Source organism: Setaria italica, chromosome IX (genome assembly GCF_000263155.2).
Source record: "Setaria italica strain Yugu1 chromosome IX, Setaria_italica_v2.0, whole genome shotgun sequence".
In the NCBI taxonomy this organism is placed as follows: Eukaryota; Viridiplantae; Streptophyta; class Magnoliopsida; order Poales; family Poaceae; genus Setaria; species Setaria italica.
The window spans coordinates 49,259,198-49,272,989 of NC_028458.1; the positions used below are offsets into that span (position 1 = coordinate 49,259,198).

Below are 13,792 nucleotides of genomic sequence, written 5' to 3' on the forward strand. Positions count from 1 at the left end.
ACCTCGATATGATTCGTGACAATCACAGCGAAATTTGGGCTCGGAGTATTTGCTGTTTTAGAACTCACTTCCACTCTCACCCCGATTTCAGCGTTCAGGTTTGACTCCTGAGTCGTATTTTATTTCAAACAACACGAAGTATCAGCTGGAATTGTGCTACCCAAAAATAAGAGCACCGACCCTTAACTCAATTCGTGGCAGGCCACGCTTCAAGGTGTCTAAATGTGGTTACCATAAAACAAACTGCCCAAATATCTTTCATCTGTTTGCTTGCTATCCCGCATTAGGAACTCAAACCGGACTCCTGTTATGTTTTGAATGAACAATTTGGAACAAGGCTGACTTTCTCGCATTGCGTCGTGTCCATCCTCGGTTGCAGGTAACACTGCATATGAATTTGCATTCTTCTCTCTCGTACAGAATGATATCTGGTACTCACCGCTGGGCTTCTTGCATGATGTGGATCTATCAGCTGGAGTTCTTCGCGACGCCACAAAAGGATTAGAGAAAGGAAACGCATACCTGGAAGAAATTTTCACACGGCAAAACTAAAGCCAACAGCCCAGGGCGCGCAATCTTGTAGGCAATGGGAAATAAGGGACCAACGCCAACACAAGAATTGACAATTGGTTATGTCTCTCTCTTTCCATTTCATCTCTGTGCCTCTGGCGCGTACTAAGCCAAGCCATAATCCACAGCAGATGACATCAAGGTCGACGACGAAGCACCGTCAAAACCAGCACTACAGTCCACGTCCGTTGTGAACAGCAAGACCAAGACAGGTACGGCAATAATAGTTGAATGGTATGCTACGTAGTACGTACTCTCTTTTTCCTAATCACAGTGTCCCGGCTACTATCGCTAGACGTGGAGAGAGAGCAACTGTTTGAAGGATCAAGCGACGTTCAGACGCCAAGGAAGAAAAGCACCCAAGAAATCCTCACCAAATACAAGTTCAAAGGGGTAATTTTCTTTCTACAGTTTCACCAACATTTCCAGTTTCTCGCTACGTGATGATCTACCGGACTGATCTCTCTATATTCCACCGTCGTACATTGCAGGACGCCGCCGCCGCCGCGGCTCACGCGAAACAAAAGCTCATGGAGCGGCAGGAGAAACTCGCGGTAAATGGACCCAGTTCACGTTTTCCCTTCACGTCCAATTTCGAAGTAGAAAGTTACTTCTTCCCCGTGCTTACGGGCACGATCAAGCCATGGTGACTCATCGTCATCTACCCTCCCTCATCTCGCCAGAGAATCACCGAGCAATCCGCGGAGCTCGAGAGCGAGGCCGAGAACTTCGCCACCCTCGCCCAGCAGATCAGGAAAAACATGGAGAACAAGTGGTGGAAGCGATGACGACCCCACGATCTATCGGTGCGGCTGTGCCTGTGGCTCGACGACATCGGCTATGTCACCGTGGCGTTGAGCCGCTAGCGTTACTCAGCGTCACGGTAACGTACGTGACGTGCTTGACTGAGTCCGCGACGGTCCGCGTACGTGGGGGAGTAGTAGGCTCTGTTTGTATGCGCTTCTTCTAGTCACGCTTGGATTATAATCTAAGCGAAGATTTTCTCGCTTCTCGCTCCTCGCAGTTCAAATTTCTGAAGCGGCTTACCACATAAGTGAGAATCGGTGGAAATAAGCAAAGCGTTTGGCGGGATTCTCACTTATTTCCACCGATAAGCCGCTTATAAGCGGAAATAAATAGGACCGTAGCCTAGTAGGTATAGGTAACCTCATGAAGAGCCAGAAGAACGCCGCGGATCATCTGCACGGCTGTAACACACCCGTTGCCCGATCTTTCTCTGCGCAACCAAAATCAGTCTGCTCTGAGCACCGTCATCGTGATCGATTCCTCCGCGCTTGGTCACGATCATTCAATCGCCACCCGCATCCGTTGCACTCTTGCGTTGAAGAGGTACTAGCTACTAGCCGGTTGAAAGCAAAGCGACGTGGCGTTCAATTAGCTCGCATCGGCCTTGCAGCGGTAGCATGTGTTTTTTTTTTCTCCGAGATTCAGCGTCAACCGGATCGTCCGGATGTGACCTGCCGCCTGCCGGCGTATAAATTTAGTATTACTAGTATGGCTCTGATGGATGACGAATGCTAAAGTGGCTAACCCAGCCTCGCTCTCTCTTGCTTGCCAAGGGATCGGAGCTTTCCGATGCTACGGGCAACCGGCAACATCATTAAACCGCGGGTGGCGCCGGGAGAGGACACGGCGCAGCGGCAACGGAAGCAGCGAGCCTCGTTTTCATACGCCGTAACGCCTCTGACTTTCCGGTTCACGGATCATTTGCTGGGCAGGATGATTTGATTGATGGGGTCCGGGCGGAGGAGAATGTTGTTGTTCAGCCTCTCCCTCTCTGGGCCTGTTCTCTTCTCTTCCTGGGCAGCCCATAAGTCTGCGCAGCCCACCTGATTATTCTCTTCTGAACAAACACAAACACGAAGCAAAGGCAAACGATAATTCCCGCAGTACCATTGCAGAGATGAAAGAGGGACCGGGTTTAGTAATCACCAACCGGCAAGATAGGCTAGAGATATATATAATGAAACAAACACCAGGACATCACCTAAATTAATTCTTAAACGAAAAAGAGGGACTAGCCTTGTCTTAAAAACTACCTGGTGCCTTTGTACGAAATTAAGACATCATGTAGTCACCATGTAGCAGTCATGCACGTACACTATTCAATCTCTCCGTCCTTCACCATGGCCGTAGCATAAGGTCAGTTACCAGCGAGCGCCGCAACTCCTACCTTGTTTTGTTCAACGTAGTTATTAAAATGATGGCAGTAGCTACAAAGCGTGAGGTCATACACTCATCATACTATGCCTAGCTTGCTTACGAACCAGAACGGCACCATGTAGGCATGGATTTGGTTGGTTGTATCATTTAATTCATGTATGGAATGGTTCAAAATAATAATGATCATTTTATTTGGTTGGCTGAATTGTACCAACTATCCAGAATGAAGCCATCCTATTTAATACATTATTATACTAATAGGAGTGAACCATACCATTCAGAATCATCCATACATACATCATGCGGTGCATGCAACCAAACACACTCGTAACAGGCAGCCAACGCAATAATCCGCTTGATTTGTGGGTTGGTTAGCAAGAAACTCCAGTAATAGTACCCCTCCTGCTCCAACCTCGAAAGCTTCCTGCTGATGGAAGGCGATGGAGTGGACCCAAAACAATTGGTGCTGGATGCCGACCACGAGGGCCTCGTGTGCAGCTGCCGGCCACAACTGCGGCGGTTCCGCGAGCAAAGATCTCCTATTATTAGCCCATGTTTATAGCATTCGATTAGTGGATGTATGTAATGGCCTCCTCCGGTGCGGTGCAGGTCCCCCATCTGAGCGGAAAAGGGTCAAAGGCATGACCAACCAAACAAAACAAAGCATAGCGCAGCACCGCGCACCGCCCACGGTGACGGCGATGCAGCTACCACCACCACAACTAATCCCCTCCTCCGTCCACAAAATATCAATGACCAAAGGACAATGTTCTGCCGCTCCGGGTCGTAAGCAAGCTAGGCATAGTATGAGTGTATAACCTCACGCTTGTACTGAGCTTATGCTAGGGTGGCATGAGATGAAAGTGAAATGCTCGTTTTGCTCTTGTATTGGGAACTTTTTATACTGCTCATGTTCCTCTCGGTGGCACCAACAGTCGACCCCTCTAAGTTGCTACTCCGTCGGCCACCACCGCTCTCCATCGTCCCAGCTGCCACCGTGCCACCGCTGGAGCCAGAGATGAGAGGAGTAAAAGAAAAAAGAAAAAAGAAAAATCCTAGTATGTAGGTCCCACCTGTCATTATGCAAGAGCTTAGGACAAAACAGACATTTCACATTCATCTCATGCCACCATGCAGCGCCATGTTAGCAGAAGGATGCATTTGACCGAAAACAAGAGTTGAGGGACTGTATTGATCCTTTTGAACGTTCAAGGACGAACTTGACCCCTTTGGGGAAAGTTCGGGGATGATTTTGGCTATTTTGCCACACATAGGGAAGTTTTCGGAACGCAGCGCCGCGCACATCACATAGATCAAAATCTGATATATTTTTTCTCGAGTAAAATGTACACCCGATCTTTGAACTTGGCATCGAGTGTTATCAAGGTTCCCGAACTCTCAAAATACATATCCACGTTCCTAGACTTGCTGATCAGCACACGTGAGCCCCAAATCATCGGTACCTACATTAAACTGCTTGTGTGGCATGCTCATTGTATAAAAACTGCTTGTGTGGCATGCTGATTGTATAATGACACGGACCTGACATATGGGACCCACAGGTCAGATCCATCTTCTCTCCCTCTCTCTCTCTTCCGCTTTCCATTATGTGTGTCTCTCTACTGCCACGACGCCACCGTCCAAACTCGCTCCGTCCACGGCACCACACGACCTCGCCCCGATCCAGTGCCGGCCGACCTCGCCGCCAGGCGGGCCCACCTCCTGCACCGCCGGACCTCCCCCTCGACGCGGCCTCCTCCCGTGATCCTATCGCGGCGGCACGGCCGATGGCGTCCCCAGCGTCACTGCTCGCGACCGCGGTGGCCTTCCCCACCGCGCCGCCCCGTCCCGCGCGCGACCGCGCCCCGACCGCGCCTGCTCGCTCGGCGGCTCGGGGTCACGGCGCGCTGCGGCCACTAGCCCGCCTTGCTACGACACGGGCGCGTGCGTCCTCCGGTTGCATGTACCATGTGAAGTCGCGGTCAGGCAACTTTCACCGTACCTCTGCGTCGGAGTCGGCGCGAAATGGTGACCACACATCTTGTCGACGGTGTGCCGTCCTCGTGGCGTTGAGTCTATAAATTACCCGGAATTTTTTAGAATAAACTATATCTATCCTTAAATCCTTATATTCAAATACCTTCAGTTACCAGTTTTTTAAAGACGAGCCTAAACAAAATCCGACCCTACCGGTTGAATTAATTTTCGATCCTGCTCCGGCCAGGGGACTAGGATTCGGCCGGGTCCGGACTCCGGAGTCCACATTCGCAGCGAAAAGCTCCGATGCGCCCAAGATTCCTGTCCCCCGCGGGCCCGGACGTGCCAGCCTCGAGGCACAGATCGCACCGCGCGCGCCGACGAGGCACGACCACCACTTGGGCTGGGGAAATATCTCGACGTGACGCCGTCCATCAGTTCATCAACGGCTCCAGGCACGCCGCCCGGTGACGTGGGCGCGCCTGCTCCACGGATCCACCGGGACCCTCTGCTACATGATGTAGTACTACGAGCTTCACATCTGCCAACAGAAGTTCACATCTACGACCATCGTTTTAACTGTTTGCCTTCTAAATCATTTTATGACACGGCGAAGAAATAAAGAATGGAAAAAAGAAAGCACTTTTCACCTATAAAGACATCTTTCAGATTTTCAATTTGTTATAAGTCATAAAATTAGCCGTATCAGGATTGGTCTAATTTACACAAGTCCTATAACTTATGCACGAGCTTCATACGCATTATAACTTATACACACGAGACACAACTTGATTAGTGCATGCGCTACTATTGTACGGAACGTAGGGCCAGTAGAAATTGGGGACTTTTTTTCCCCCTTTTTAGCGGGAAAAATGGGGACTTGATAACACGTCACACCAGCTAGTAGGCCGGACGCCTTTTATACTTCCACATGCAGTACTTGGAGTTGTTTGACTATGCTCTCATCTGACAATTGTATGATGAGACATTGCGAGTCTCATGCCCTTAAATTAATAAAAAAAGGATGAAATGGGGTTCCTATCTTATGAATACGAAAACATAGACACATATGATGTAGATTTATCGTTTGGAAATCCGTATGCACCGTGCTAGTCGGTCACAGTGAGTCGGGGGATGGATAGTCATTGACTTGTCTCCACGAGGGAGGCGTGTGTTGAATAGGGAGGTGTGTATTGAAATAGGCGTGCATTCTCGAACTTCCTGACTGGATCAATAGCGGAACTGGATAGAAAATTAAAGAAGGCAGACAAGCATTTGACGGTTCAAGAATTTGACAATTTATCCTAATTTTTCATTATCAACACAAGCATACACTAGTTAGCAATGACTACAGTAATTAATTGTGCAATGGCAATACACAAAAACGAATAGTTTGTAAAAATGATCAATATATCTTGTCCATTTAAATTTCACCATATTGAAATCATTAATAATCAAATATGTCGTGACCTTCATTGCAATCTCTCTCATATTGAGAAAACAAATTAAATCAGAAATAGTTTAGGAAATATGGATTAGGGAAATAGGGTTTGCTTATGGTTTGAGTTGGTGGAAGAACATCAAGAGCTGGACACGTCGTTCATATTGCCCTCCATCGCGGCCGCGGCCACCTGCTACCCGCTGTTGTTGGCGCAATGGTGTTGTTACAGAGCCACAGTCTGCGGCGCTAGTGCTGAGTCCGCTGCGATTGCAAGATTGAAAATGAAATATTGCGAGGGCGCGATCTTGATGTCTTGACGAGCAGCTGTGTATGTTGGGTAGTTGGGCTCGACCCCTGCATCTTGGTGACCATGGACTGACAAAGGAGTAATAATAAACCCTTTTTTGTTAGGGTGGTCATGGCGCCTACCGGCCATTCGCCGTTTCCACCACTGGACAAGATCACCGTCATGGATCAGAAAACCCTTTGCTTATTAACATGTTTTTTTCACTTTCTATAGACACACAGTAGATACCATATACTTTGAGGGAGGCAACTAGGGAGAGAGGGATCTCCCTAAAACAATCACTGGAGAGCCCTCCTGCCCCTCCCGTTCGCGTATATATGTGGCCCCACGAAATAAAAAAAATAAAGTCCTATCGTCTTCCTCCCCGCTCTCTCGTAAGATTCGTCCGTTGTCGGCAAGCTACCCCCTCCCCCCGTTAGCTTCGCCCTCACCAACGTCGCTTCGAATGCCGGCGAGTCCACCCTCTTTCCCCACTTTCCCCTCCCCCTCTTCCCCAGCACCTTCCAATCCGAGCTTCCCTGGCCATCCCTCTAGACCCGCAGGTACAAATCTCCTCCCCAAACTGAAACCTAAAAATTCTAACCACAACCCGAAACCCTAACTCAAATCGGAACTCACCGAAATTAGAGATGTCGCCAGAGAAGATGAGGTGCTCGTCGAGGAGGAGGAGGTCGCACGAAGGTGTCTCGATCTGTTACTCCTTCAATTTGTTACGTCTTCCTTTTTCCTTTTTTTTCTTCTGGCATCCCGTTCCATTTCCAAATCGAGGGCCTCTGACATCCCCTCTCGGTTTAGATTTTGCGCACTTTGAAATCTTGCCTGCCCACAAACACGTAGTCGCACACACGGACTGTAACACGAAACAATTGACCCGTTCGTTGGATCCGGCTTTGACTCCCACCCCACCGTCCGCAAACGAAGTAACGAGGCAAAGCATGCTTACCTTACCTGTCATACATAAACTCTCTTACTTTAGCGTTCAGTGGCGGAATGAAACTACGCACCGTCGCCGCTCTGCGATTTCCACACGAGCGCACGACTTTTACACGACACACAAACCTTTTTAGACCGACGACGATCGACGAGTAGTTATTCCTCCCATTGCGGGGTCCAAAGCGAGTCAACACGAATTAAAAAAAGGCAGTCCGGGCCGCCGGCATGGAAAGCCCCCTGGCTGGCTCCGTCCTGACCCGCAACGATTCACACGTGCCTGAGCTCGAGCTCGGCTCGCGTCAGACCCCTGAGGCCCCGACCCACGCAGTCTGCTCGTCCCGGTCCGAGTCCACGCCGCACCGCGTCCCGGCCTGCCGGCCTCCATCGCGACGCGCTCGCCCATGATCCATCCATCCACCCATCCCTTGCCCCACGCCCCCACTCCGGGTCCGGCTCGCCCGGGCGCGGCCTCCCTCGCGCGCGCCCCGGTATAAAAAACCCTGGCTCGGCGTGGCCGGCCAGAGCCCAGAGCCCGTCGGCCACCGCACACCTGACCCGAGGAACCCAATCCCATCCGTCGCGAACGCAGAAGATCCCGTCCCGTGCCAGCCTGCGGCGGCGGCGGCGGTGGACTGGACTACAAAGTAGCCGATAGCCACCCATTCCATCCAGGCCGCCTCCACCCCGTATCCACCCCGTCTCGCGGCCTCCCTGCCGCTCCTGCCCCCCGGCAATGGCTCGGCTCGTGCTATCCGAGTGCTGCGGCCTCGCGCCGCTCCGCCTGCGCGCGGGCCGGGGCGCCATTGCGGCGCCGTCGGCCCCCGCATCGCTCTCCGCCGCGGCGCTGCCGCGGCGCGGGCCCGCGGCCGCGGCCATCCACCGCGACTGGGCGCTCCGCGTATCCGCGCCCACGCGCCTCACCTCGACGGTCGAGGGGGAGGACAGGGGGAGCTCCCCGCTGGGGGAGGAGGCCGCGGGCGGGGAGTTCGACCCCGGGGCGCCGCCGCCGTTCGGGCTGGCGGAGATCCGCGCGGCCATCCCCAAGCACTGCTGGGTCAAGGACCCCTGGCGCTCCATGAGCTACGTGCTGCGCGATGTTGTCATCGTCCTGGGGCTGGCCGCCGCCGCCGCGCGCCTCGACAGCTGGCTCGTCTGGCCGCTCTACTGGGCCGCGCAGGGAACCATGTTCTGGGCGCTCTTCGTCCTCGGCCACGACTGGTACGGCTCCGACCACCACGACTCCATGCCAAGGATTGGATTGGATTTTATTTACATGCGAGTTTTACCATACAAACTCAGCTCTTTGACTTCTGCCGCATGCCTGGTTGTTTGCAGTGGACACGGGAGCTTCTCAAACAACCCCAAGCTGAACAGCGTGGTCGGCCACATTCTCCATTCCTCCATTCTTGTCCCATACCATGGATGGTATGATGATTTACTACCCATGCTTCATATACCTGCTAGTTTCTGTCGCAAATTATCGTTGATGCTAAGAAAGGAGCTGTCTTTGAATGGAATTGCAGGAGGATTAGCCACAGGACGCACCATCAGAACCACGGGCACGTTGAAAAGGACGAGTCCTGGCACCCGGTAGGTTTCCTGTTGCTTTCTCGTCGTGTGGTTTTATGAGGAGTTATATGCTGATGGTGCATGACAATGAATCGTGCTTGATGGTTTCTCCATTTGTGATAACTTTCAGCTACCAGAGAGCCTGTACAAAAGCCTGGACTTCATGACTCGGAAGCTGCGGTTTACCATGCCATTCCCCTTGCTCGCATTCCCGTTATACTTGGTGAGGCTAAGAGCATACCATGACATATGAGTTAGACGTTTTGTTTCGTAACATGGCAGTGGTTCTAAATTTCTGCCCTACGGGTTAATGTGTGGTATGCAGTTTAAAAGGAGTCCAGGGAAGAAAGGATCACACTTCAACCCAAGCAGTGACCTGTTCCAACCTAATGAAAAGAAGGATATCATAACATCAACCGCTTCCTGGCTGGCTATGGTTGGTGTTTTGGCTGGTCTCACCTTTGTGATGGGACCTATTCAGATGCTAAAGCTCTACGCTGTCCCATACTTGGTAAGAGCGACGTGTCCTCAATTTTGGGCTCACGTCCTGCTAAATGATAATCTGAATGGGTGGGGTGTGTGTGGTGCTGGAGAATTTATGTGGTTTGCTGCTGGTGTGTGCAGGTATTTGTTGCTTGGCTGGATATGGTCACATACTTGCACCATCATGGCCATGAAGACAAGATTCCTTGGTACCGTGGAAAGGTGAATGTTAACAAAGCTTCCAAATTGTTAGTGTTTCAAGATGGTTGTAATCTTCAAAAACTAGGGTATCATCCATTTTTGGTTGGTTAGAAGCTTTTAAATGTTTGCCTCAATTAAGTTAGGACATTATTAGTAGAAGAAGATTATATCTGTTTGTTTAGGATAGTATCTTGCATGTTAGTGAAGCAGACTTTGGTGAGTTGCATAATCATAATACACCCTTTCTACAAATGGAAGATGCATAAGGACATACCCTGCCACAAACATTAGATGTGCAATTGACTCTCTCCTTTTGATTTATCTTGGATGAAACTGGATGTTGTCCATGACACCACTTGACAGATGTTAATGTTATTGCTGGTATATACATGGCAGATAATCTGATATTTAAGATGTGGTGTGCAAATGTTCAACATGACCGTAAAACTTTAAATCAGAGAAACCCTAGTGGTGGATGTTATAAATTAAAGGTCTAGCCTTTCATTGGTCACTTTCTGGAGTAAGATCTAATTGGAGGATGCTATGGAAGCATATAGAACAAAAACGTCAGTTTCCTCTTTTGTCCTTTTAAGGGGAAATGATGTAACTTCCTATTTTTTGTCGTCTACCGGAGTATATTGCTAGCTTAGCCTATTATATACTTTTCACCTGCGCTGAGGTTTTCAAGTGCTGCTCATTGTTGCTTATTGATACCACATTGTCTTTTGCTCTATTAGGAATGGAGTTATCTGCGTGGAGGACTGACAACGCTCGATCGGGATTATGGATTGATCAACAATATCCATCATGACATTGGAACTCATGTCATCCATCACCTTTTCCCTCAAATCCCGCATTACCATCTCATTGAGGCGGTAAGAGTCTGCCCCACCCTATTCTTGCTTCCCTTTCTTAAGTTTCTTTCACTAGACCATAAGTCATGTTGTTTTTGGATCACCTGCAGACTGAGGCAGCAAAGCCAGTGCTTGGCAAATACTACAAAGAACCAAAGAAGTCGGGTCCTCTCCCGTTGCATCTATTTGGGGTGCTAGCGGAAAGCTTAAAGCAAGATCACTATGTTAGCGATACCGGAGATGTACTCTACTATCAAACTGACAAGAAAATGACATAAACCATAGCAAGTAGCGAATTCTTCATTCTTCTCAGGGGGGCTGTGCCTGAAGACTTGACCACCTTCCTGGGATTTCTGATTGGTGTGCCTGAGTCCATTGATATGTCGATTCAAGAATGTAAGTTGGCAAAGTATTATCATGTAAAAGGGGGTAAATGTAGTTCTTTCCAATGATGGAAAACGGAGGCCGCCTCCGATGTAACAAACATGCAATTCTTTGGACAAGAGGTATATTTTATAGTAAAGAGCGAAAAAAGAGCTTAGTTACCTGAAGGCTTTCTGAGTTTCTGTATATACTCCCACTTATGTACAAGGGCTACTGTGCCTAGCTTCAGCTGTCCTGAGTGCGACACGAGCCTGATCATATAATAGCGAGGCGCCTTCTTTGGCATGCTCAAGGCGCTAATGCTTGCTGGAAACCAGTAACATTGTATTCCGATAGCAAGGGAGAGAGAGCAAGCGGTCGTTTTCCGGCGATTGGGAAAGGACCCATCGATGTCACGGTTTCGCTGTCCTCTTTAGCGGTGAGCCTAAATGGTGGTGGGCGGTGGCTGTTGCCGCTGAGTCCCGGTGGGATCCATCCCAATCCAAGTGGGGTTCCTGTCGTTTGTGACGATTGGACGGGATGCAATCCAGCGCGCGCTCCTCTGGCCCTCGAAAAATCTGCACCCCATCATCTTGTGGTGTGGCTACCGTTCAGTTCAGGCTTCAGTTCAGAGCGACGACGCCGGCCGGAAACAGAGCGCTCCAAAACAAGCGCAAGTGCTCCTTGTCGAGCCGAAAACGAAGGGCACAGCAAGCCGGCGTCCCGGCGACCCCCCGTCTGGGGTGGACACGCCTTGCGTAACCCGCGAGACGTGCGTGGCCCTGAGGGTTCTCGTCACACGAGACGTGAGCTCTCGGCGCCGGGCCGACCATTTTTTGGTCTGTTAATGAGCACTATCCTAACATGGAAGTGCGCTGAAAAAAGCAGCGATTCTTTGATCCGCTGCAACCTTCTTCTTCTTCTTCTTTCGTGTATCACAATCTTATACAAGTAGTAGATCTGAACCTCGTCATATCACCGTACCGCTGGTAACCTGAGCTCCCTAATACATTTCCTTTTTTCTTCAAGCACTAGAAATTGAAGAATTATAAAGGGAAAATCCTGCATCTCACATGTATCTATCGCTTAATACCTTCCTTGTCAGCTGCGCAAACCTTTGGTCCTTGGCATTGAGACTTTTCCCCCTTTTGTTCCGATTTTGGAAAAAGCCATGTATCTCTCGTATCTCGTCTTCCTGTGACCCGTATCCAAATTACGTTAGGCCAGATTTTGAGTCAGAGTCACAGTCAGAACCATGACTATAGTCTTCATATTCTTCGTGCGCACAGTGGATTTCGGACCAGAGCCGGAAGCATGCGTGTCTACCTTCCTTACCGTTTCTCTGTTTGAACCGAGCCGAGCGGGGTCTTATCGTCTCTAGTAGCTTTTCTGGTATGAACCTGATGGGTGTCCGGCCGCGACTAAGCTCAGACCTCGGCAGGTCGGTCGGTGGCTAGTTTAGAATGAATCACGTTCATTGGTCAGGCACCCAGGACCAGGCCTGCGACGATGAAGAGAAACACAACATGATCACGTACGCAGTGCGCGGGGCACGGCGAACTCTTCCCTTTTCCTGCTTTTTTTTTAGTGTGCTCGTTACATACGAATGCTCCTTTGCGTCCTCTCATCTTAGATGAACTTTACCCAACGAAACGCGTTAACAAGGTTAACTATAGCTGGGAGGGGCGGCTCCGCCGGCCGACCTTCTACGTACCCGCCCTCGCAAGCTTACAGCTCGAACAAACAGCAGGTGCACGGTGCACGGTGCTCGGTGCACCGCGTAACGTAACCGAGGCGAGAGCATGAACCGGACAACAGGTGGTGTTGAGCCTACGAGACAGACGGGGGAGTGGCGAGCGGGGCGGAGGCAGCGCGCGCGGGATCGCGGCCGTGGTGTCGTCCCGGATATGACCGCCGTGCACCGGCACGGCCGATCCGGCGATTCAGAGATTCAAGAGCGCCGAGAGGCGATGGAGCGGCGCTGCCGTATCGTTTCGGTTGGGCTTCCCTGAAACTTTAGGCGGGCTAAATAAAAAAGAGGCCGTACATCCATCATGTCAAATGCATTAGTGAGTATGGGCCTGTATGGGCTCAAAAGGGCCCAATAACTCTACTTCCTTACTGAGCAAATGGCCCATCTTGCTTGGACCAAAAAGATGGATTTGCATTGACCTGTACAGACAGACACAGGGTCTTTCTAAATTGGACTGAAAACAACCGCTCAGAAAAAAAAGGGAGAAACCTATCTTTCCTTTTTTTTAAAAAAATGGAAAGGGGAAATTGACTCATCATGGGCATTCGGTGTGTGCCTATCTACCTCCGGATGCGTTTCCCATGTGCAGTATAAACCTATAATTGACAGGTGGAAAAAGGAGCATGCAAAAGCATGGTGTCCGTGTCATACAATCGTGAGCTGGGAAAAAGGAAACCTTGGGATCTCTTCGTGTCGGTGAGCACCATAGCTGCATAACACTGACATCCTATTGTCGTAGGACTCCACGACATTTGCTAGCTAGCTAGCCTCCTCCCTGGTAGTAGTGGTAGCCACACGCCCACACATACCGTTCCTAGTCATGCTGTCACGTTCCGGCGCTGTAGCACGTGCGGCGGCACACCGCAGCTAAACGGATCGATCGAAACGTGGCGCGGCCCGACCATAAAAATCTTGGGCGAGCTAGCTAGGGAAAGGGGGGTCGGTGCAAGGCCGGCCGCGCGTTCGGTTGCTGCAACAACCCGGCCGGCCTCCGCGCGCGGCGGCCGCGCGGGTGGTGGCGAGCGCGGGGGCGGAGGTCGCGTCGCGTCACCGACCGATCGACTGGTGTCGCCGTCACCCCGGGCGTGTCGACATGTAAATCTCACTGCACGTACCCGGCCCGGGGGGTGGGGTGGGGTGGGGGGGGGGGGGGGGGG

The 13,792-nt window shown here is 50.8% G+C and overlaps 1 protein-coding gene across 1 annotated transcript; it reads left to right on the forward strand.

Annotated features, from left to right (window-relative positions):
* The first annotated feature begins 7,927 nt into the window (after nt 1-7,927).
* Nucleotides 7,928-11,070, forward strand: LOC101771745 (omega-3 fatty acid desaturase, chloroplastic). The gene is made up of 8 exons (XM_004984794.3): nt 7,928-8,630; nt 8,748-8,837; nt 8,936-9,002; nt 9,112-9,204; nt 9,307-9,492; nt 9,606-9,686; nt 10,403-10,540; nt 10,630-11,070. The coding sequence occupies exons 1-8, from the start codon at nt 8,146-8,148 to the stop codon at nt 10,795-10,797; spliced, it is 1,308 nt and encodes a 435-aa protein (XP_004984851.1). The 5' UTR covers nt 7,928-8,145; the 3' UTR covers nt 10,798-11,070.
* The last annotated feature ends 2,722 nt before the right edge of the window (nt 11,071-13,792 follow it).

Bases quoted from the DNA above. Each gene is read 5' to 3' on its own strand.
- LOC101771745 (XM_004984794.3), top strand. From the start codon at position 8,146: ATGGCTCGGCTCGTGCTATCCGAGTGCTGCGGCCTCGCGCCGCTCCGC. The intron at 9,003-9,111 runs GTAGGTTTCCTG...GATAACTTTCAG, and splicing joins AGGACGAGTCCTGGCACCCG to CTACCAGAGAGCCTGTACAA. The intron at 9,493-9,605 runs GTAAGAGCGACG...TGGTGTGTGCAG, and splicing joins TCTACGCTGTCCCATACTTG to GTATTTGTTGCTTGGCTGGA.